The sequence below is a fragment of the Lampetra fluviatilis genome, chromosome 47 (assembly GCF_964198595.1).
Source record: "Lampetra fluviatilis chromosome 47, kcLamFluv1.1, whole genome shotgun sequence".
Classification (NCBI taxonomy): Eukaryota; Metazoa; Chordata; class Hyperoartia; order Petromyzontiformes; family Petromyzontidae; genus Lampetra; species Lampetra fluviatilis.
In genome coordinates this window covers 4,551,526-4,576,160 of record NC_136321.1, presented here as the reverse complement: position 1 = coordinate 4,576,160, position 24,635 = coordinate 4,551,526, and the positions used below count along the sequence as shown (strand labels likewise).

Here is a 24,635-nt window from a genome sequence, read left to right as displayed (position 1 = left end):
TAAGCAGCAGATGCAGAGAGACTTAAATAGAGAGAAAAAATACCCGAATCGCATTGCGAATATAATGTGTATGTGGATGATGTCATAGACTCAGGCGTGTATAGAGAAAACTCTCCCGATTACTGGAGAGGGTCGATGTGGGTGGTTGATCACCTGCCGTTCGGTATTGCCACATTGTCCATCAAGCACCGATTAGTCTACCCACGTAGTGTGCGTGTGTATGTGCCTCCTTGCAGTGGTGAGATGTTAACTCCCTCGCCTGCTATACAGGAGGTCGTGGGTTCGATCCCGATCCCGACCCTGACGCCTGCTGTTTATTTGGAGTTTGCGTGTCTCTCTTTCTCCCCACGTGGCGGCGTGGATTTATCTCCGGGTCCTCCGGTTTTTCCCTCCACATTTGTAATCAACATCACGCGTTTCGAGTATTTGGCTGCCTTACATTTTCACGTGATAAGCCACTTCGTTGAGCTATCATTTGTGGCCAGGTCACTTCTGAAAAAAAGCTACATAGCTCAGTGGGCTTTGCCTGGTGAAAAACAAAAAGTTTTTTTTTTTAATAGTTAGTACAACTCATTGTGTCTCTCCTAATGTCCGGGTGTCTCTCATGTTTCCCTCTGTCTCTCTCCCCCTGTATTTTCCCGCACGTGTGTCCGTGTCTCTCCGCGTCTTCCCTCGTGTGCCATTGTCTCCGTGCATCTCAACGAGTGTCCCTCTCCACGTGTCCACGTGTGCGTGTCGCTGTACGCGTCTCCACGCCTCTCTCCGCGTCTCTCCTTGTCCGAGCGAGCACCTCCCCTCGTGTGTCATCGCGTCTCCGTATTCATCTCCGCGCGTCTCCCTTCGTATCTCCACCGTCTCTCTCCCCACACTCCCTCTGCCTCCTCCTCCTCACTGAGCCCTCCCTGCCCCTTCCCTGGCGCGCAGAAGCGCACCCGACACGACCAGCGGCCCACGCGCGCTGCAACGCGGGCAGGGACAACGCCGGGGAGACAAAGACGGACGGGGAGATGGAGCAGTCCACGGGAGGCGTCGGCCCGGACCCCAGGAGCTCTCTGGCGCAAGCGGGACGGGACAAGAAGAGGCAGAGCCTCCTCACGCTGCACTGGTGCCTGACGCACAAAGGGGCCGTCCATAAATGACGTCACGCACCTGGGGGGGAGGGGGGGGTCAGACATTTGTGACGATGTGTGACGAGCGGGGGGGGGTTTGAGGAATGTGACGTCACATCAAAATGCGCAACTTTAAGTAAATATAGACAACACGTTCTACTTAATTAAATAGACTTTTTAATGAATGTTTTCTCCTACAACATCAGAGTGCAGCGTCACATTAAATACGCACTACAATGACAATAGTTTAAAGCGATTTGAAGCATGTTTTATTTTTTTGGGGGGGGGGGGCAGAGCTTTGTGACGTCATATTTGAGGGGGGTAAAACAATCGTCCAAAATCGCGTGACGTCATTTATGGGCGGCCCCAAAGGCAAAAGTCCCCCGAGTAGCCTCCGCCGGGGGGGGAGAGCAAGTGCGGTCCAGCGGCTGTTTCTAGAGGTGGGAACTCAGCCTGCAGTGAGAGCCCCGAAGTCAAGGGGAGGCTGACGGCGTCGCGCTCAGGGCGCTGGACGTGCCACGTAGAGGGGGGCGGGGCAGGGGGTTGAGATTCCATCTCACGGCAGTTGAAACAACGTGGGCAAGGTTCTTAAACCCCCTCTCGACACCCCCCCCCCGCCGTACCCACCATACCTCTCGCCATGGAGCAGTGTGAGTGTGGGGAGCGGTAGCACAACAGGTAGCGCCGCGCTGCGAACCCGGCGGCCCAGGTTCGATTCCCGCTCACGGCCAACGCCGGTGACGATTATTTCAACCGGTCCTGAGCCTCCCCTAGGTCGACTCAGCCTATAATTAGCACCTGGTGCGGCGTGTAAACATCGCCACTAACGGAGACAAAGGCGGCCGGGCGTGGTGCTGGCCAGGTGCTATTGGCTGACGGCACTTGCCCCAACAGTCCGTTAAGGTTGTACGGGGGGTCTTTGTCTTTGTGTGGTGTGTGTGTGTGCCAAGGCTGGATGAGAACTACATGGTGTGTGAGGGCGTGTGCCTGCCACGCTGCATCCTCTACACTCACTACCTCGACTTCTGCCGCAAGGAACACCTGGAGCCCGCCTGCGCCGCCACCTTTGGCAAGGTGAAAGACACCCCCCCCTACCCCCCTCACCCCCCCCCAAAAGACAAAGATCCCCCGTATAGCCTGAACAAACTGTTGGGGCAAGTGCTGTTAGCGAGGACCTATGAAGGCCGGCACGGCGCACGAGGGGGTGGGTGGCCAGCACCACGCCCGGCCGCCTTTGTCTCCCCAGTGGCGATGTTTACACACCGCAGCAGGTACTCATTTGAGGCTGAGTCGACCTAGGGGAGGCTCAGGCTCGGTTGGCAGCGTGGCGTAACGCTAGTCCACCGCTCCCCACATACTCACGCGCAAAACGCCTTCACTGTGCCTTTGATGATGCTGACGGTTATGATGATGACGATGATGGTTATGATGATGATGATGATTATGACGACGACGACGATGATGACGATGAATTTGTTTTGCCCCAGACCATCCGGCAGAAGTTCCCGCACCTCACCACCCGGCGTCTGGGCACACGCGGTCACTCCAAGTAAGATCTCCTGCGGTGCATTCAAACGTGCTCATCGTCATCATCGTCATCATCATCTTCCGTGTGGTGGGAGGGAGAGGGGCGAGGGGGCTATGGGCGATGTCCCCATGCCGAGGTTGGCGAGCGAGCCACTGGACGGCTTCAGGAGGAGCCTCGTGATGAACGTGAGAAGCGCTGCCAGCGAATGGTCGCAGTGGGCAGTGAGTGGCCTTACCACGTGGGCCATCGTCTGAGGTGTAGGCCCACGTGGAGGAGATCCATAGACTCGCCTAGAGACTCATGGACTCACGTAGACACCCACAGACTCACGTAGACTCACATAGACTCACATAGACACCCATATACTCACATAGACACCTATAGACACCCATAGACTCACATAGACACCCATAGACTCACATAGACACCCATAGACTCACATAGACACCCATATACTTACATAGACACCCATAGACTCACCTAGAGACTAATGGACTCACGTAGACACCCACAGACTCACATAGACACCTATAGACCCACATAGACTCACATAGACACCCATAGACTCACATAGACACCCATATACTTACATAGACACCCATAGACTCACCTAGAGACTCATGGACTCACGTAGACGCCCACAGACTCACATAGACACCTATAGACCCACATAGACTCACATAGACACCCATAGACTTACATAGACACCCATAGACTCGCATAGACACCCATAGACTCACCTAGAAACTCATGGACTCACGTAGACACCCATAGACTCAAATAGACACCCATAAACTCACAGAAATTCTTAGACTTGCAGAGACACCTATACACTCTCACAGAGACCCACAGACTCACATAGAGACTCAACGACTGACACAGAGGCCGATAGACCCACGTAGACAAACATCGACAACCCATAGACTCACACAGAGGCCCATAGACTCACATAGGGACCCATAGGTGAAAACAATTAAGTGGGCCGTGGCATTACTATGTGGGACATAGTGTGATTTGTAGACTGACATGGAGATTCATAGTCTCTCACAGAGATACATAGATTATTTGGAGACCCATAGACTCACATTATGACCCATAGCTTGACATTTATTTAACACACGTCGGTTTAGTTGATCCGCAGGGTCCATATGTTCACATTGACGTCGGTGCAGGCATTTATCCAGCAAGGCGCCCTGTGGCTGCACATTGCTGAAGCGTCACGTGCCCGCCCCGATCATACGGTTACCTGTCTGCGTGACCACCACAGGTACCACTACTACGGGATCGGTATCAAGGAGAGCAGCGAGTACTACCATGCCGTCTACTCGGGGAAGGGCCTCACCCGGTGAGCATCTTGAATCCACAGCGTGGGTTCGTTGTTTCAGTGAATTTCTTCATCCAGCCCAGATATCTTGGTCGACGGATCTCTGATTGCCTGGTGGCCATTCCTCAGAGCGAAAACTCAGCCTGGTGCCAAGGCCTTGACTTGCACAGCACCCAAGCTAAACTAAAATGAAACATTTTTTTTATTTGACCAGCTAAGGCCCCACTGAACTATGTAGCTCTTTTTTAGAAGTGATCTGGCTATCACAAACGATAGCTCAACGAAGTGGCTTATCGTCACGTGGAAATTTCAGGCAGCCAAATGTTCTAAATGCGTGACGTTGATTCTAAATGTGGAGGGGAAAAACTGGAGGACCCATAGAAAAATCATCGCAACCACGGGGAGAGAGACACGCAAACTCCAAATACACAGCAGGCGTCAGGGTCGGGACTGCACCCACGACCTCCTGCATACCAGGCGAGGTAGTTAACTTCTCGCTACTGCGGCATCTTGAATTTAAAAGTGTGGCTCGGTGTTTTTGTGACTTTCTTCATCCATCCATCCAAGATATCTCGATAGACGGCTCTCCGATTGGCTGGTGACCATTCCTTGGATCTAGAATTCAGCCTGGTGCCAAGGCCTTGTAATGATGAATTAAAAATAGGATTTACCCTTGCTGGCATAAATACAGGAGGCGTTAAGATCTTTAAACACCAAATGGATACCAATTACAAGTCATCAACGTCCTTATTAACCACACATACTTGTGGTGAAACATGCAAAGAAATGTGCTATGATAATAATGTATCCCATAGATATATTCATAATAAAGTTTTTGGGTTATTTCTCGTTATTTATAAATGTGTCGTAACCCTCCACCACCCGACACGGCCATTCAGCAAAAAAGTGTCACGTTGACAAAAGACAAAAAGTTCACTACTTTAGCCCACCGGTGTGTTGAAGAGTGAATCCCCAACCCAAAAACGTTTATTCTGAATAATATTGGTCGCGAAAGCCTACGTGTTAAACCCACAGATATAGCTGCATTACCGGAGCGGTGAATGCGTTGGTGCTTGCATTGTCCTTGCACTGTTCGTTTTTTGGCGGCCTTTGATCAAGCACTGGTGAGAGACAACGCCGAAAAAGGGACAAGGGACTGTCTCTGGTGACGGCCAATCAGTTTCAAGGCCTACACTGTGGCTGACGCAGGCAGATGTGTAGTGTTGTGGATTCAGGAGACGTCAGAAACGGTTCTTGGAGGCAACACTGTTTATTAAAACACCTCGCTCGGCAGTACAGTCCCAGAACACTCAGGGTCACTGTCCTCCTGTACCACTGTCTGGGGAGGTACTGCCTCCGGGATCACGTGTCCTTATACAGGACTACACTCAGGCTCCTCTGGCTACGGGTGCCTGGGGGGAGGCGATTCTAGCTCGCCCTAGCCAGGGTGCGAGTTCCGACCATTGACCCATTTGACCCGGCCCTTACAAGGACGTCGGGCCAATGGTTCCCAGGGTCTCACCACTGAGCCGCACTGAGTCCCTGACAAGGGCAGCGGGGCTGGGGGTCTCAGGGTCCTATCTAGCTGCTCTTCAGCTTCTGTCTTCGACTGGTCCTAGCCTGTAGAGAGGATCCTAGGACACCCCGCAGCCCCCACCCGTTGGGAGGGGTCCCGGGGGATCCCAGGACAGCCCACAGCTCATTTACGCCCCTACAGATGCAATGTTGTCCTGTACATCTATGCTTCACCCGTCTGTGCTCAGCCTCACTTCAGCGTGGTGGAGATTACTCGCCCCTTTCACATATTTGTCTCTCGAACCTAAAATATGGAAGTTCTATTTTTGGCACATCCCATCAGGCACACGGCCTCCTTGATTTGTTGTTTTAAGCAGCATTGGTTCAATCCAACCAAACTCTGGACATGATTCGACATTCAGGGTCTCATCAGCTGGTGAAGTGCCAGATATTTCTTGACAAGGACCCTCCCTCTGTCAGATAAGGGGCGCAACGGTGGCTAGGAGATGTTAACTACCTCGCCTGGTATACAGGAGGTCGTGGGTTCGATCCCGACTGCCGCCTGCTGTATATTTGGAGTTTGCGTGTCTCTCTCTCATCATCATCATCACGGTGGCTAGGAGATGTTAACTACCTCGCCTGGTATACAGGAGGTCGTGGGTTCGATCCCGACTGCCGCCTGCTGTATATTTGGAGTTTGCGTGTCTCTCTCTCATCATCATCACGGTGGCTATGATATGTTAACTACTTCGCCTGCTATACAGGAGGTCGTGGGTTCGATCCCGACACTGACCCCTGCTGTATATTTGGAGTTTGCGTGTCTCTCTCTCATCATCACGGTGGCTAGGAGATGTTAACAACCTCGCCTGCTATACAGATGGTCGTCGGTTCGATCCCGACCCTGACGCCTGCTGCTGTATACTTGGAGTTTGCGTGTCTCTCTTTCTCCGTGGTCGCGTGGATTTTTCTCCGGGTCCTCCGGGTTTTCCCCTACACGTTTCGAATCAACGTCACGCGTTTTCGAGTATTTGGCTGCGAAAGAATGTCCACGTGATTAGCCCACACTTCGTTGAGCTATCATTTGTGGCCAGGTCGCTTCTGAAAAAGAGATGTGTTATAGCTCAGTGGAATGAGGCGTGGTCAAGTGTGGTGAAGAAGTGTGGTGAATTTATGGTGAAGTGTGGTGAATTGTGGTGAAGCTTGGCTAACGGTACAGGCCTCCACGACCCACAAAGGGGCGTGTTGTTGTGGGGGTAGGGGGCAGGAGGCATCCCTCCAGCAGTGGATTGACCAGTTTTGTTGCCAGATAGAAGGGTAAAAAAACCAATTATCATAATTTTTTACTGGCAAATGAGGTTCCCATAGAGCTGCCAATCACCATCACTTTCTCCATCTTCAATGAGCCACGGCGGGTTAATGATGCGGCGGTAGCTGTTAGGCTAATCGAGTTGTCAATGAGCTGGGCGGACTCAATCGAGGCAAGCAAGCAGCCCGCTGCTGCTGCTGCCGCTTGCTAATGGCTCCGTGGTTTCTTGTTGAAGCGCCGAGCCGGTGGCGGATGTGGGGGGTGGCCGATGTCGGGGCTCGTGGGGGGGGGGGGTGGCCGAGCGCCAGGCCAGATGGTGAAGATAACGGGGGGGGCAGCTGAGGGTTGCTGCTGCTTGCTAGGGGCACTCAGTGCAGTGCAGTGTGTGCAGTGTGTGTGTGTGCAGTGTGTGTGTGCAGTGTGTGTGTGTGTGCAGTGTGTGTATGTGTGTGCAGTGTGTGTGTGCAGTGTGTGTGTGTGTGCAGTGTGTGTGTGTGCAGTGTGTGTGTGTGCAGTGTGCGTGTGTGTGCAGTTTGCGTAGCTGCAGTGTCTGCGTATCTGTATGAAAAAATAAAGTTTACATTTTTATTTTTTTATTTTTAATGATAGAAAATAATATTGTCATCGTTGTGACACAAGTATACCAGGTTTGCAGTCGATACCACATTGGGGAGTGGGTTAAAATTTAGTTACAAGATTTGAGGATACAACAACAACAGACAGAGTGAGTAAGCGTGTAAAAACATCTTTGGATTAGTTCACGCGAATATAAATGCGTCGTTCAACCCGCCACCACCCGACACAGCCAATCAGTGAGGTCTTGTCACGTTAACAAAACGTGGCCAATGAGTTACTAACTTCAGCACCTCCGGTGTGCTGGAGAGCAAACCCACAGCGTTGACAATCCGAGTTCGACGTTTCGCCGATTATTACAACGATCAGCTTCAACGGGCGAATCGTCACGAGTAATATACCTTCGGCGACGTTTCAGGCAGTTGTCCTTCTCGTGCCATGAAGAAGGGCCATTCCCCGAAACGTCGTCCATTACACGTTGACCCTTTTAAGCGCCACACCTCCGATTTCGCACGGTTCGCTACGTGTGGTGCGAAAAAAGTTAAGCTTTTTTTAGTAAGTAAAGAGTTGTTAGTAAGTAAGGAGTTGTTAGTGAGTAAGGAGTTATTATCGAGTAAGGAGTTGTTAGTAAGCAAGGAGTTGTTAGTAAGTAAGGACTTGTCCCTCGCTTTTTATTTGACGCGTGTGCGGCGATGGCGCAGCCGTCGATCGAGGGTCGAATTCGAACCGCGTCGTGTGATCGGCATCGCGCTCGCTGAAGGTGAATGCCTTCAGGGAAGTCGGGGACTGTGTTTACGCAACTGCGCACAATTCTGTGAGTCACTTATAACCGCTTTGCCGTTACTTATTGCCAATTATGGACTCAGACTATTATCCTATCATCTCGTAGAGTCCCTGGCGCGTAATAATATGCTACACAGTGGCAGTGGGGGTCGCAAAATGCAGATTTATTACTAATAAACCCCAATGATCCGATCGAGATTAGGGATTTCTATCAGATCATTGGGGGGGGGGGGGCACGTGCCACCCCCCCCCCATGTGACATGTTCAGATCAATTTAAGATCATTCCGCCTCCCTGTGCCTTCTCAGTATTGGCTGCTCTGTCCCCTCTTTGTGTTTGCAGCTTTTCTGGGAGCAAGATTAAGAGTGAGGTAAGTTTAGCACATGGCAGGAGGCTTCACGCGACCAATAACAGCCATACATACGGGTGTTTATTGTTTGTTCGGTTAGATCGCGTTAGTATCTATAAAAGTGTCGTTAAACCCGCCGCCACCCGACACGGCCAATCAGTAAGGTTTGTCACGTAAACAGAACTTGACAATTCGTTACGAGTACAGCAACACCGGTGATGGATGCCCATTGTAATTTATATTCATTCATCAATCTCCACACAACTTAGCACGTGAAGTGACGTCCTCACATCTACCCCCTCTATTTAAGGCTACGAAACAGGAGGATTTCTCCACAAATCTGGCTGTCCGCCTGATGAAGCTGGTTGTAATTACTGGCGAAACGTCGTACTCAGAGTGTAAATGTTGTGGCTTGGCTGTCCAACACACAACCGGCGTTGCTACGTGTCTATGTGTGTCTGTGTGTATGGGGAGCGGTGGTGTTTTGGTTAGAGCGTTGCGCTACAAACCCGGCGACCTGAGTTCGATTCCCGCTCACGGCCAACACGAGTGACGATTATCTGAACCAGTCTTGGGCCTCCCCTAGGTCGACTCGGCTTCAAATGAGTACCTGGTGCGGCCGGGGAGACAAAGGCGTCCGGGTGTGGTTCTGGGCACCCACCCCAATTGTGCACCGTGCCGGCCTTCACGGGGTGCTACTCGCTAACAGCGCTTGCCCCAACAGTCCGCTGAAGGCTACACGGGGGACCTTTGTCTGTGTGTGCACAGGGAGGCTTCACGCGTAAATACTCGCTGAGCTCCAAAACCGGCACTCTCCTTCCAGAGTTCCCCAGCGCCCGCCACCTCATCCTACCTGCGTCCGTGACCAGAGACAAGGTGAGAGATAGGGACACACAGAGACACACAGAGACAGAGACACACAGAGACAGAGACACACAGAGACACACAGAGACAGAGACAGAGACACACAGAGACAGAGACACACAGAGACAGAGACACACAGAGACAAGGTGAGAGACAGGGACACACAGAGACAGAGACACACAGAGACAGAGACACACAGAGACAGAGACACACAGAGACAGAGACACACAGAGACACACAGAGACAGAGACACACAGAGACAAGGTGAGAGACAGGGACACACAGAGACAGAGACACACAGAGACAGAGACACACAGAGACAGAGACAGACAGAGACAGAGACACACAGAGACACACAGAGACAGACAGAGACACACAGAGACAGACAGAGACAAGGTGAGAGACAGGGACACACAGAGACACACAGAGACAGAGACACACAGAGACAGATAAAGACAAGGTGAGAGACAGGGACACACAGAGACACACAGAGACAGAGACACACAGAGACAGAGACACACAGAGACAGAGACACTCGGAGACAGACAGAGACAGAGACACACAGAGACAGACAGAGACACACAGAGACAGAGACACACAGAGACAGAGACACACAGTCTCACACAGAGACAGAGACATACAGAGACACACAGAGACACACAGAGACAGACAGAGACAAGGTGAGAGACAGGGACACACAGAGACACACAGAGCCAGCGACACACAGAGACAGACAGAGACAGAGACACACAGAGACAGACAGAGACAGAGACACACAGAGACAGAGACACACAGAGACAGAGACACACAGAGACACACAGAGACAGAGACATACAGAGACACACAGAGACACACAGAGACAGACAGAGACAAGGTGAGAGACAGGGACACACAGAGACACACAGAGACAGAGACACACAGAGACAGAGACACACAGAGACAGAGACACACAGAGACACACAGAGACAGAGACAGAGACACACAGAGACACACAGAGACAGAGACACACAGAGACAAGGTGAGAGACAGGGACACACAGAGACACACAGAGACAGAGACACACAGAGACACACAGAGACAGAGACACACAGAGACAAGGTGAGAGACAGGGACACACAGAGACACACAGAGACAGAGACACACAGAGACAGACAGAGACAGAGACACACAGAGACAGAGACACACAGAGACAGAGACACACAGAGACACAAAAAGACAGAGACACACAAAGACACACAGAGACAGACAGAGACAAGGTGAGAGACAGGGACACCACACAGACACACACAGAAACAGAGACACACAGAGACAGAGACACACAGAGACAGAGACAGACAGAGACAGAGACACACAGAGACAGACAAAGACAAGGTGAGAGATAGGGACACACAGAGACACACAGAGACAGAGACACACAGAGACAGAGACACACAGAGACACACAGAGACAGGGACACACAGAGACACACAGAGACACACAGAACCAGCGACACACAGAGACAGACAGAGACAACGGGGGGGGGGGGGGGGGGGGCGCATTCCGCGTTGTGCGAACATCGTTCCCGAGTACAAGAACGGCGTCGTAGCGACATCGCGCTGATCGGGGGACTCGCCTCCCCCTACCCAGTTGAATCCACGGCGCTGTTACGCACGCGGGTGACCTCTCGCGCCTCCTGTGCGTGCGTGCGTGGGCCAGGCCGACACGCTGATCACGATGTACAAGACCCACTGCCAGTGCATCCTGGACAATGCCATCAACGGCAACTTTGAGGAGGTGAGCTTATGATTCCAAAGAACACAGGATGAGATGTTACTATCCTTTGTGCAAGCACTTCCAAGAGTTCATGAACAGTGAGCCTGGTGAAATTTTGGGAGCGCATCGTCAGTAGTGAACCTTTGGTTCCTAGGGTGTTTCGGCCTTTCACACTATACACCCTCCCCAAAGGCGGCCAGCGACAGGGTGATCAATCCTACGCTTGCGTCCCATTCCCAATTAGTCATAGGAGTTGCCTTGTTGTTGATAGCCAACATCCCATCGTCATCGTCATCGTCGTCATCGTCGTTATTATCATTATTTCCCGCACCTCCGATTTGCACGGTTGGTTACGTACAGTGCGAAAGAGGTTCAACGTACGTCATTATCAGCAGCCAGAGCAGCAGCATTGTTGTCAAACATTATCATCATCACGATCCTCAGACATTCATCATCAGCAGCAGCCGCACCATTATAATCGTTAGCAGCTGCAGCAGCAGGATCAACATGTCTGTAGCATATTCATCAGATCGCCATAGTCGTTCATCATTGTCACATTCATCATCATCATCATGAACCGCACCTCCGATTAGCCCGGTTGGCTACGTATGGCGCGAAAGAAGTGCAACATACTGTACATACATACATGAACGTCGTCAATAACGTTGTAATTCAAAGCATCTTTTCCAAAACCCGATCGTTCAACACATTGGCTGACATCATCACGATCACCACCACCAACATCATCATCATCGCCATCGCCACCACCACAATCATCATCATCATCATCGCCATCACCACCACCACCAACATCATCATCATCGCCATCGCCACCACCACCAACATCATCATCATCATCGCCATCGCCACCACCACCAACATCATCATCATCACCATCGCTATCGCCACCACCAACATCATCATCATCATCGCCATCGCAACCACCACCACCACCACCAACATCATCATCATCATCATCATCGCCATCGCCACCACCACAATCATCATCATCATCATCGCCATCACCACCACCACCAACATCATCATCATCATCGCCATCGCCATCGCCACCACCACCAACATCATCATCATCATCGCCATCGCCACCACCACCAACATCATCATCATCATCGCCATCGCAACCACCACCACCACCAACATCATCATCATCGCCATCGCAACCACCACCACCAACATCATCATCGCCATCGCCACCACCACCAACATCATCATCACCATCGCCATCGCCACCACCACCAACATCATCATCATCATCATCGCCATCGCCACCACCACCAACATCAGCATCATCATCGCCATCGCCACCACCACCAACATCATTATAATCATCATCATCGCCACCACCACCAACATCATCATCATCACCACCACCACCACCATCATCATCAACATCGCCATCGCCACCACCACCAACATCATCATCATCATCGCCATCGCCACCACCACCAACATCATCATCATCATCGCCATCGCAACCACCACCACCACCAACATCATCATCATCGCCATCGCAACCACCACCACCAACATCATCATCGCCATCGCCACCACCACCAACATCATCATCACCATCGCCATCGCCACCACCACCAACATCATCATCATCATCATCGCCATCGCCACCACCACCAACATCAGCATCATCATCGCCATCGCCACCACCACCAACATCATTATAATCATCATCATCGCCACCACCACCAACATCATCATCATCACCACCACCACCACCATCATCATCAACATCGCCATCGCCACCACCACCAACATCATCATCATCATCATCATCGCCATCGCCACCACCACCAACATCAGCATCATCATCATCATCGCCACCACCACCAACATCAGCATCATCATCATCATCGCCACCACCACCAACATCATCATCATCACCACCACCACCACCATCATCATCACCATCGCCATCGCCACCACCACCAACATCATCATCATCACCATCGCCATCGCCACCACCACCAACATCATCATCATCATCGCCATCGCCATCGCCACCACCACCAACATCATCATCATCATCGCCATCGCCACCACCACCAACATCATCATCATCATCGCCATCGCAACCACCACCACCACCAACATCATCATCATCGCCATCGCAACCACCACCACCAACATCATCATCGCCATCGCCACCACCACCAACATCATCATCACCATCGCCATCGCCACCACCACCAACATCATCATCATCATCATCATCATCGCCATCGCCACCACCACCAACATCAGCATCATCATCGCCATCGCCACCACCACCAACATCATTATAATCATCATCATCGCCACCACCACCAACATCATCATCATCACCACCACCACCACCATCATCATCACCATCGCCATCGCCACCACCACCAACATCATCATCATCATCATCGCCATCGCCACCACCACCAACATCAGCATCATCATCATCATCGCCACCACCACCAACATCAGCATCATCATCATCATCATCGCCACCACCACCAACATCATCATCATCACCACCACCACCACCACCATCATCATCACCATCGCCATCGCCACCACCACCAACATCATCATCATCACCATCGCCATCGCCACCACCACCAACATCATCATCATCATCGCCATCGCCACCACCACCAACATCATTATAATCATCATCATCGCCACCACCACCAACATCATCATCATCACCACCACCACCACCACCATCATCATCATCATCGCCATTGCCACCACCACCACCAACATCATCATAATCGCCATCGCCACCACCACCAACATCATCATAATCGCCATCGCCACCGCCACGCTCACATCGTGGTCGCCGTCCTTATCGTTTGGCCTCCTCGTCCGCAGATCCAGAACTTCTTGCTGCACTTCTGGCAGGGCATGCCCAGCCACCTGCTGCCCCTCCTGGAGGAAGTCGCCGTGGTGGACGTCGTCTGCGTCTGCGACTCCATCCTGTACAAGGTCCGCCCGGCCGAGACAAGTTTGTTCCGTTGCATCGGTCGAGGGCCGACATTCATCCAGCAGTGGGTAGATCACGGCCGATGTGACGATAACCGCGATGAGACAGGATGTGGCCGGGTGGTTACATTTTTGTTTTAAACTCTTTTATTTTATTTTACCAGGTAAGGCTCACTCGAGCAATGTAGCTCTTTTTAACACGCGACCTGGCCACAAATGATAACTCAACGATGTGGCTTGTCACGTGGACATTTATAGCGGACAAATACTCTAAATGCGTGGGGAAAAACTGGAGGATCTGGAGATAATTCCACGTAGCCACGGGGAGCACATGAAAACTCCAATTATATACATTTTGATTTAAAGCTTTCGTGACTGCAGGGATTCATATTCTTGGTTCTTTCGGTAAAGTCATGTAGAAGGGAAATAATAAAATAATATAAATATAAAACAATAAAAATTCTCACGACGTTTCGACTGCAACACACCTGATGATGATTGCTTGTGTTGCAGTCGAAACGTCGTGATAATTTTTATTGTTTTATATTTATATTATTTTATTATTTCCCTTCCAATTATACAGTTTAGCAATGTTGTGAATTTACTCTCCAACACACCAGTGGGCTGAAGTAGTCACTAATTGGCACGTTTTTGTTTACGTATTAATTTGCTGTATCGGGTGGTGGTGGGATAACGACACATTTATATATTTACGCGCCCTAACCCAAAAAAAACTTTCATATGAATCCAAATATACAGCAAGCGTCAGGGTCGTGATCGAACCCACGACCTCCCGTATAGCAGGCGAGGTAGTTAACATCTCCTAGCCACCGCGGCACAATTAAATAACCCAGGAAGCTGTGCTCACACGTTCCATGGCGTCGCAGGCTTTTGTCCGAGCGTGTGCCGCTGGACGGGAGGTGGGGGGGGGAGGTGCTTGGCGACGCCGTCGGCACCGTCAGCCTCGTCGCGCTGGGCGTGGCTTGCACGGGGGGTTTCCCACCTTCGGGAGGGAGCAGCAGCAACAGGTTATAGGGGCGGCCGTTATAGGGGCGGCCGTCAATCCTTTTTGAACAGGGCCACAAAACGCCGACCGCTTGCAGGAGGGGTTTCCCACCTTCGGGAGGCAGCAGCAACAGGTTATAGGGGTGGCCGTTGTAGGGGCGGCCGTTATAGGGGCGGAGGTTATTGGGGGAGGACGTTATCGGGGGCGGCCGTTATAAGGGTCGACCGTCAAAATTTTTTTTCACGGGGCCCAAAAACGTCGACCGGCCGAACACACGATTCAATGGAATGACATCGTCGGGGTTGCGGACTTCCCAGTGGAGCGACGGACAGCACCGTGGGATCGTCCCCGGCACCGACGGCGTTGTCCCCCTCCCCCCCCCCGTGCCGTCGTCTGCAGGTGCTCACTGATGTCCTCATCCCGGGAACGATGCAGGAAATGCCGGACAGGTTCGTGGAGTTTTCCCACCTCAACATCCACCACCACCCCCACCGCAACCACCACCCCCTTCCCCCGGGCCCCGTCAACCGCACGTTGTCCGACGTTTCGCTCCACACCCTCTGGAGGAGTAGCTGCTGGCACGTGGGGGATAGTTTGCGGCGGGTCTATGGCACTCTCTACCCTCCCATACCTTTCTCTTCCTCTCTCTTCTCCCTCTCTCGCACGCGCCTTCGAATTCACTCGCTCGCATCTCCCGTTACTTTGAGAGCAGCGCACGCCGGTTATTTTCTGTTCCTTCACTCGCTGTTGTGTCTTGCTGCTGCTGCTGCTGTTGTTAAAACTATATAATAACAGTAGTAATTGTGGGGTCAGATCCTGCCATATTTGTTGCCTTGCTTTAACATAAACGCGAGCACTACGAACCCGGTGACCCGAGTTCGATTCCCGCTCACGGCCAACATCGGTGACGATTATCTGAACCGGTCCTGGGTGCGGTGTGTAGTAAACATCGCCACTGGGGAGACAAAGGCGGTCAGGCGTGGTTCTCGCCACCCACACTCGGCCGGTCTTCATAGGTGCTCGCTAACAGCACTTGCCCCAACAGTCCGTTAAGGCTATATAGGGAAGGGGGGGTCTTTGTCTTTGTGCATGCGTGTGCATGCGTGTGTGTGCATGCGTGTCGCAGAGCCGTTGTACGCGTGGTTTTGTGACAATCGCATCGAAAGTTGAGCGGCCACCAGCCCCTCGCGCCACGAGGATTACCAGCCGATTGGCATCGCCCTTCCCCCTGATGGCCACAGCCCACAGCCACCGCACGCAGGCCAAGGGAGGTGCGGGTTAGACTGGTAGGAACCACCTGGTTCCACCAGCCCACAGGAGATTATTGTGTCCGTCCGTCGTGCAGGGAGGGGCTGGGTGGGGAGGGTGGGGCTGGGTGGGGGTGAGAGGGGTGGGGCTGGGTGGGGAGGGGCTGGTCACCCCGTGGTGCCCTTATAAAACTCAACGTTTAACCTACTCACGCCGGCTTGTGCCCGCCCTCACAGTCGGCCATATTTGCGGAATACACCACGCCGCCGTTGACCCTGGCCATTGACCGAGCAACCCAACGTTCCTACCAGCTCCCTCCGCAGGAGGAATGTGTTTTTGCCGGCGATTTCAGTCGGTCGTCGCACAGCACCTGGGTCTGTGCCCTGACCTCATGCACTTCGCTCGGCACATCAGTCACGCTCGTCTATGTACGGTGCAAAATGAGTTTGAAGTGCACACGTGCACACGTGCGTGGCGCGCCTGGTGTGCACCCCCCTGGCCTCGTCCTGCCAGCGGCGAGCCCTCCGCACGTTACGTCACGGCGTCTAGGTGCACCCAGCCTGGCGCAAGCGCCGTCGTCGCCGTCGTCGTCAGCGCCGCTTAGTTTGGCGAACGGCGGCCGCAGTTTGACGTTGTTGTTGTTTCGATTTAAAGCTTTCGTGACGGCAGGGATTCATCTTCTTGGTTCTTTCGGTAAAGTCACGTAGAATGGAAATAATAAAATAATTAAAATAAACATAATAATTTCATCATGTTTATTCTTTATTTGTATTATTTCCATTCTACGTGACTTTACCGAAAGAACCAAGAAGTTGTTTTTGTTGTTGATGCAGAGGCAGTTGTTGATGACGCCGTTATTGTTGTTGTTGTTGTCGTCGTCGTCATCGCAGCCTGCTGGTGGACGTGCGGGGGCTGGCGCGCCACTGGGACCGCTGGGCCAGCTCGTCGCTGGAGACGCTGCCAGCGCTGCTCTCCGAGCGCAAGCTGCCCATCGCCAGGCGCTTCTCGGCGTCGCTCAAGCGGCAGACGTCGTTCCTGCACCTGGCGCAGGTGAGGGCGGGAGGGCGGGTGGGTAGAGGGGTGTGGAGCTGAACCCCCAGGGAGGGTAGAGGGATGTGGGGCTGAACCCCCAGGGAGGGTAGAGGGATGTGGGGCTGAACCCCTAGGAAGGGTAGAGGGATGTGGAGCTGAACCCCTAGGGGGGTAGAGGGATGTGGGGCTGAGCCCCTAGGGGGGTAGAGGGATGTGGAGCTGAACCCCCAGGGAGGGTAGAGGGATGTGGAGCTGAACTCCCAGGGAGGGTAGAGGGATGTGGAGCTGAACCCCTAGGGAGGGTAGAGGGATGTGGAGCTGAACCCCCAGGGAGGGTAGATGGATGTGGAGCTGAACCCCTAAGGGGGTAGAGGGATGTGGGGCTGAACCCCTAGGGAGGGTAGAGGGACGTGGAGCTGAACCCCCAGGGAGGGTAGAGGGATGTGGAGCTGAACCCCTAGGGGGGTAGAGGGATGTGGGGCTGAACCCCTAGGGAGGGTAGAGGGACGTGGAGCTGAACCCCCAGGGAGGGTAGAGGGACGTGGAGCTGAACCCCCAGGGAGGTTAGAGGGATGTGGAACTGAACCCCCTAGGGAGGGTAGAGGGATGTGTTGCTGATGCGAGGTGTGTGATCGCGGGACATGGCGTGCCGAACGCTTTTCCGATACGGTCCGAGCCGCCGTCGTTCCAATCTTTTTGCCGCCCCCCCCTCCCATGCTTCTCTGCCCTTCCTTCCCCCCCCCGCCGCCACGGGTCAGATCGCGCGGCCGACGCTGTTGGACCAGGCGACGGTGAGCGCGATGGTGCGCGACGTGGAGAGCGTGGACCTCAACTCGCTCGGCTCGCAGGCGCTGCTCATGCCGCCCGGCGGTGCCGCCGACGACCCCGAGTTCGACTCCGACCCCGAGTGTGGGTTGCGGAGTTGCTTCCGCCATACGCGCGACACCCCCCCCCCCCCGTGACGATCGTTGACATCGTCGTCATCGTCACGATCCGCAAGGCGAACGGGAACCGTATGTGTCCGCTGCGCTGTTTCGTGATGACGACAATTTCACGCGTCGTCTTGAAGATGTGTGGAATGCGATGCGGTGACCACCGACTTCGTTCGATGGCCCAGCCGTCCATTACCAATTGATGCCGCATAACAGAACTTCTGCTGTAATATTATGATGATGACGGCTATACGAATTTTTTATACTGGTAGGAACCTCCTGGTTACACCAGCCCACAGGGGATTATTGTGTCCGTCGGGCAGGGAGGGGCTGGGTGAGGAGGAGAGGGTGGAGAGGGGCTGGGTGGGGACGGTGGGGCTGGGTGGGGAGGGTGCGGAGGGGCTGGGTGGGGAAGTGCTGGGTGGGGAGGGTGGGGCTGGGTGGCAGGTGGGGCTGGGTGGGGAGGGGCTGGTCACCCCGTGGTGCCCTTATAAAACTCAACGTTTCACCTACTCACGCCGGCTTGTGCCCGCCCTCACAGTCGGGCATATTTGCGGAATACACCACGCCGCCGTTGACCCTGGCCATTGACCGAGCAACCCAACGTTCCTACCAGCTCCCTCCGCAGGAGTAATGTGTTATGTGTGTGCGTCACGTGTCCCCCTTTGTGTACCCACGTGTCTACAGATGACTCGGTGGTTGTGTTCCAAGAGTTGAGGGATCTGCTAAAGAGCGGTGCCACGGTGGAGGCGTTCATCGAGTGGCTGGACCAGGTCCTGGAGAACCGGGTGATCAAGGTCCCCTGACGCACACAAAGACAAAGATCCCCCGTATAGCCTCAACATACTTTTGGGGCAAGTGCTGCGAGCGAGTAGCGCCTGTGAAGTCCCGCGCAGGTACCCGAGGGTGGTGGGTGGCCAGCACCGCACCCGACCGCCTTTGTCTCCCCATTGGCGATGTTTATTACACACCGAACCAGGTACTCATTTGAGGCCGAGTTGACCTAGGGGATGCCCAGGACCGGTTCACTGGTGTTGGTGGCCGTGAGCGGGACTCAAACTGGGGTCGCCGGGCTCGTAGCGGAGCGTGACAACCACCACACCACCGCTCCCCGCTGATACACACACACAGTACACGCACACACACACACAGTACACACACACACAGTACACGCACACACACACAGTACACGCACACACACACAGTACACGCACACACACACACACAGTACACGCACATACACACACAGTGCACGCACACACACAGTACACGCACACACACACACAGTACACGCACACACACACACAGTACACGCACACACAGTACACGCACACACACAGTACACGCACACACACACACAGTACACACACACACAGTACACGCACACACACACAGTACACGCACACACACACAGTACACGCACACACACACAGTACACGCACATACACACACAGTGCACGCACACACACAGTACACGCACACAAACACAGTACACGCACACACACACAGTACACGCACACACACACAGTACACGCACACACACACACACACAGTACACGCACACACACACAGTACACGCACACACTCACAGTACACGCACACACACACATAGTACACGCTCACACACACAGTACACGCACACACACAGTACACGCACACAAACACAGTACACGCACACACACACAGTACACACACACACAGTACACGCACACACACACACAGTACACACACACACAGTACACGCACACACACACAGTACACGCACACACACACAGTACACGCACACACACACAGTACACGCACATACACACACAGTGCACGCACACACACAGTACACGCACACAAACACAGTACACGCACACACACACAGTACACGCACACACACACAGTACACGCACACACACACACACACAGTACACGCACACACACACAGTACACGCACACACACACACACACAGTACACGCACACACACACAGTACACGCACACACATACAGTACACGCACACACACACAGTACACGCACGCACACCCACGTGTTTATTTGAGTCCACCTAAAAAAAAAACACAGAGGTCACGTCGGAAACCGATACGGAGCAGAGGGAAAGCACACAAACTCCGCACACGGTGTCACGGCCTGCACCGGGACCGCGAACCCAGGCCCCCCTCCTCCCCCCTTTTCGCCGAGTGGCACAAGCGTCACCACCGCCACCCTGGCGCCCTCTCGAGCCTTTCCGCAGCGGGCAAGGCTGGCGACGCGGATGAGTGGGGGGTCACAGCTTTACCATCGCCCTCGCCTATGTGTCGTCCGAGCAGCCGAGCAAGCAGAACGGGCGCACGCTGAAGAAGAGGGCTCAGGACTTCCTGTTGCGCTGGAGTTTCTTCGGGGCGCGCGTCATGCACGGCCTCACGCTCAACAACGCCTCCAGCTTCGGTGAGCGCGGGCCTATCGTCGCCGGCGGGGCTCCTCCGAGACCCGGGGAGCTAGGCAGGAGGGAGTAGATAGTCGAGCAGGGAGGTCGGTCGGTCGGCCTGTCCCGGTGCCAACGTTGGCGCAGCGTGGTTGAGATCGTTGGACCATAATAGAGGTTTTTTGGGGGGTAAATATAATAATGTGTGGATAAACCCGTCACCACCCGACACAGCCAATTTAATGAGGTTGTGTCACGTGAACAGAACGTGGCCAATTCGTCACTAGTACAGCAACACCGGTTGTGTGTTGGAGAGCCTAGCCACAACATTTACAATCTGAGTACGACGTTTCGCAAGTTATTATGACCGGCTTCACCAGGCGACAGCCAGATCGTCGGACCCTACGTTTGGCACGCCGTTGGCACGCAGTCGCGACCGCTGGCCTAATGTTGGCCCAAAGTCGCTCCGTGGTTTGAGATTGTTGGCAGTGAACAGAACTCCGTCATCGGTGAGTAGCACTACCCACCCACTCACCTACTCACCTACTCACTCACCCAGCCACTCACACACTCACCCAGCCACTCACTCACCCACTCACTCACCCCAATATTCGCCCCAACACGTTCCGCGTTCCGCGAGCATCGCGTTCAACCCGCGCCGAGCAGCGTGCCCGAGTGCTTGCGGGGCGAACCTTCATCCGGCAGCGGATCGATAAAGAGGGGACGGCGAACGTCGCATCCGTCCGACGCGTCGGCGCAGGTCGCTCGTGACGTGGGCCGCCCAGAGTGTAGGTCGGTGCAACTGCGGCCGCGGCCAACTGGGCCGGAGGGTCCATGGCGCGCCGCGTTGCCCCACCGGTGTACCCGTGTGCGTACGTGCGGCGGCGGGCAGCGATCGAACGCGACCGCCCGCACCGAACGGGCCCTGAGGCTTCCCCGAGGTCAAGGGGTCGGGGCGAAGCGAAATAACAATGAGAGCCATTTTCTTTTTGAACGCCGTAAAAGTAACTCGGAATTTCAAAGAGCCGCAATGGGTCTGCGCGGTGAAGCGGCGGCGAGTGCCCGCACCAGACTTGGGCCTCCCCTAGGTCGACTCAGCCGACGAGACGTCACGAAGCAGCAGTGCTGGAGGAGCCACCGCATGCGGTTCTGGAGCCGCGGGGTTTGCCGACCTCTGCTGTAGGTAGCCTCAAATGTGTACCTGGTGCGGTATACACCGCAGTCAACCCGTACGGTTTCTATCCCGTGTTCTTGTACAGGAAAATTGTGTTTTCAGGTCCATACGGCGTACAGCCGTTTCAATACGGGCAACAACAACATTGTTTTTGTCTATTTGTTTGTGTTTCTCCCTCGTGATGGGGACTTCGTAGGATGAACGTTGAGATTCATCAGGGGCACGGGGGTGACCAATAAGGTCTGAATTGGTCTGTGATAAGGGAGGGCACTGATAAGGGGTTAACATGGAACGTGAATACGAGACGGTGCTGCTTAATAAATAACGGTCACGAAGGAGCAGTCCTTCAAGAGCTGCATGCGGCGGCGGTTTGCCAACCTCTGCCCTAGGTCGACTCAGCCTCAAATATGTACCTGGTGCGGAAAATAAATAAATATAAAATAAATCGTCAGCTGTGGGGAGACAAAGGCAGCAGGGTGACGGTGCTGGCGAACAGCACCCGCCCCAGCGGCCTGCTCAAGGCCACGCGGGGGATCTTTGTCTTCGTTCAATCGGGGAGCGGCGGTTAGCGCTGCGCCACGAGCCGCGACCGCTGGCACCAGTTGGCATCGGCCTTGGGCCTCCCTTAGGTCGACTCGGCCTCAAACGAATATGTGGCGCTCGACTCGTGCGGCCACCCACGCTACTCGCGTGGCACGCCGGCCTTCGTAGGCAACGCTCGCTCAGGCCACTGCTAAAGGCTACGCGGGGGGCGGACGGGGTGGGATCGCTGCCTCTGTGTGTGTGTTGGCAGGCTCGTTTCACCTGATCCGCATGCTGCTGGACGAGTACATCCTGCTCGCCCTGGAGACTCAGTTCAACAACCACAAGGAGCAGGAGCAGCAGAGCCTGCTCGACAAATACACGCGCAATGGAGGTGTCTGTCTCGCACTCACACGTACGCGCTGTCTGCCTTCCATGCACACGGACACACGAGTCTGTGGTGCAGGCATAACGAAGCTGACCCCTGACCTTCCTTGCCACCCCCCCTCCCCCCGTGCACCACCCAGACGCGAGCCGCACTACCCTCAGCGCCACCCCCAGCTCGTGCTTTCTGGCGAGCCGGGCCAAGGCTTGCTTGGCCCTGACCCCAGGGCCCGAGAGGGTCAAACGCGAGTCCACTGCTCCGGCTCTGCTGCAACCTTTGCAGCAACAGCAGCAACAGCAGCATCAGCACGCTTACCACAACCAGCAGAGGCACCACCACCACAACCACCACCACCACCACGAAAGCCAACAGCAACATCATCATCAGCAGCAACAACAGCAGCATCATCATCAGCAGCTGTCACCCATGAGATGCGGCCTCTACTCCTCTATGCTGGGAAGCCACGAAGCGACTCTTGCAGGTGAGGCCCCTTGGAATCATCGTCGTCATCATCGTCGTCGTCATCGTCATCGTCGCCGTCATCGTCGTCGTCGTCATCATCGTCATCATCGTCGTCATCGTCGTCGTCATCATCATCGTCATCATTGTCGTCGTCATCATCGTCGTCGTCATCGTCGTCGTCGTCGTCGTGAGCCATGCTCTATCCACTGCTGGATGAAGTGCTCCCCATGCCGCCGTGGTGCGTTATAAACGTGCATCGTGGATGCAACCTCGGCATCACTCAGCTGTCACGCACTAACGCTCGTCCCGTCCTTACGCTGGTCGCGTACTAACTCCTGTCGTGCACTCACGCTAGTCTCGAACTAACCCCCGTCGCGTACCAACGCCGTTGTGTACTAACGCCCATCGTGTACTAACGCTAGTCACGTACTAACCCCCGTCGCGCACTCACGCCCCCGTGGTTTCGTCGCCCAGACTACCCGGCAGGTCACCCGGAGCTGTTGCTGAGCCGCGGCAGCGTCATCATGAACCAGCCGCCGCCGCCGTCGTTCGGCCGGCCCGCGGCCCCCCCTGAGCGCGGCGGGGGCCGCTGCGGCCCGGGGCCCCCCCAGGTCGCGCCAGCCGCCCCCCCGCCGGCTCACGGCTACGCCGAGGCGGCCTACGACGACTCCCTCGACTACTATCCCGGCAGCAGCTACGGACGATCCCACCACCACCACCACGAGCAGCAGCAGCTACAGCTGCACCACCACCAACAGCAACACCACCACCACCACCACCATCAGCACCAAGACAGCAGCAATGGCAACAACAGCCACCACAACCGTACGGGCAACAGCGTCTGCAACAACAACATCATCGTCGTCGACAGCAGCAGCAGCAGGAGTCATAACAACACCAACAACAGCAGCGGCAGCGGCGGCGGTGGCCGCGAGGCCTCGCAAGGCCACGTCTACGCCACGTCGCCGTTCCGCCAGCGAGGAGGCTACGCGCCGCCGCCGCCACCGTTCCACACGGGGGCCGCCTACGGCCACGCGGCGTTCGCGACGGGGCCGCGTGGCGGTTGCGGAGTTGATGGCGGCTACGGCTACGGGCTGCCGATGGGCAGCGCGGGGGGCGATAGCGGCGTGGACGCGGGGTTCTCGTGCACCGCCACGGGCCCAGGTGACCACGCGGAGGGAGCGGTGGTGGGGGCCGGGGGGAGGAGTTAGGCATTGAGGTTCAGAGGGTCAGGGGGTTAGAGGCAGAGGCGTAGCTAGGGGAGGGCAGGGGGTACATGTGTCCCCGGGCGCCAAGGTAAAGGGGCGCCAAAATGAGGCTTACGACGTTACATTATAACTTATTGCGGCGGGCGCGGTAGCCTGAAACTACCGCA

General features: G+C 54.7%; 1 protein-coding gene across 1 annotated transcript in view; it reads left to right on the top strand.

The window, feature by feature from the left end:
* LOC144947798 (DNA-binding protein RFX6-like) overlaps positions 1 to 24,471 on the top strand; it is a 27,674-nt gene extending 3,203 nt beyond the window's left edge. Inside the window, exons 2-19 of the mRNA XM_078877151.1 lie at positions 925 to 1,105; positions 2,060 to 2,183; positions 2,597 to 2,658; positions 3,905 to 3,982; positions 8,480 to 8,507; positions 9,255 to 9,362; positions 11,046 to 11,123; positions 13,980 to 14,093; positions 15,496 to 15,545; positions 17,235 to 17,394; positions 18,135 to 18,285; positions 18,996 to 19,105; positions 20,623 to 20,740; positions 22,685 to 22,807; positions 22,941 to 23,127; positions 23,260 to 23,279; positions 23,735 to 23,913; positions 24,238 to 24,471. Coding sequence (XP_078733277.1) covers positions 925 to 1,105; positions 2,060 to 2,183; positions 2,597 to 2,658; positions 3,905 to 3,982; positions 8,480 to 8,507; positions 9,255 to 9,362; positions 11,046 to 11,123; positions 13,980 to 14,093; positions 15,496 to 15,545; positions 17,235 to 17,394; positions 18,135 to 18,285; positions 18,996 to 19,105; positions 20,623 to 20,740; positions 22,685 to 22,807; positions 22,941 to 23,127; positions 23,260 to 23,279; positions 23,735 to 23,913; positions 24,238 to 24,471 — 2,105 coding nt within the window. The remainder of the gene's footprint in view (positions 1 to 924; positions 1,106 to 2,059; positions 2,184 to 2,596; positions 2,659 to 3,904; positions 3,983 to 8,479; positions 8,508 to 9,254; positions 9,363 to 11,045; positions 11,124 to 13,979; positions 14,094 to 15,495; positions 15,546 to 17,234; positions 17,395 to 18,134; positions 18,286 to 18,995; positions 19,106 to 20,622; positions 20,741 to 22,684; positions 22,808 to 22,940; positions 23,128 to 23,259; positions 23,280 to 23,734; positions 23,914 to 24,237) is intronic.
* The last annotated feature ends 164 nt before the right edge of the window (positions 24,472 to 24,635 follow it).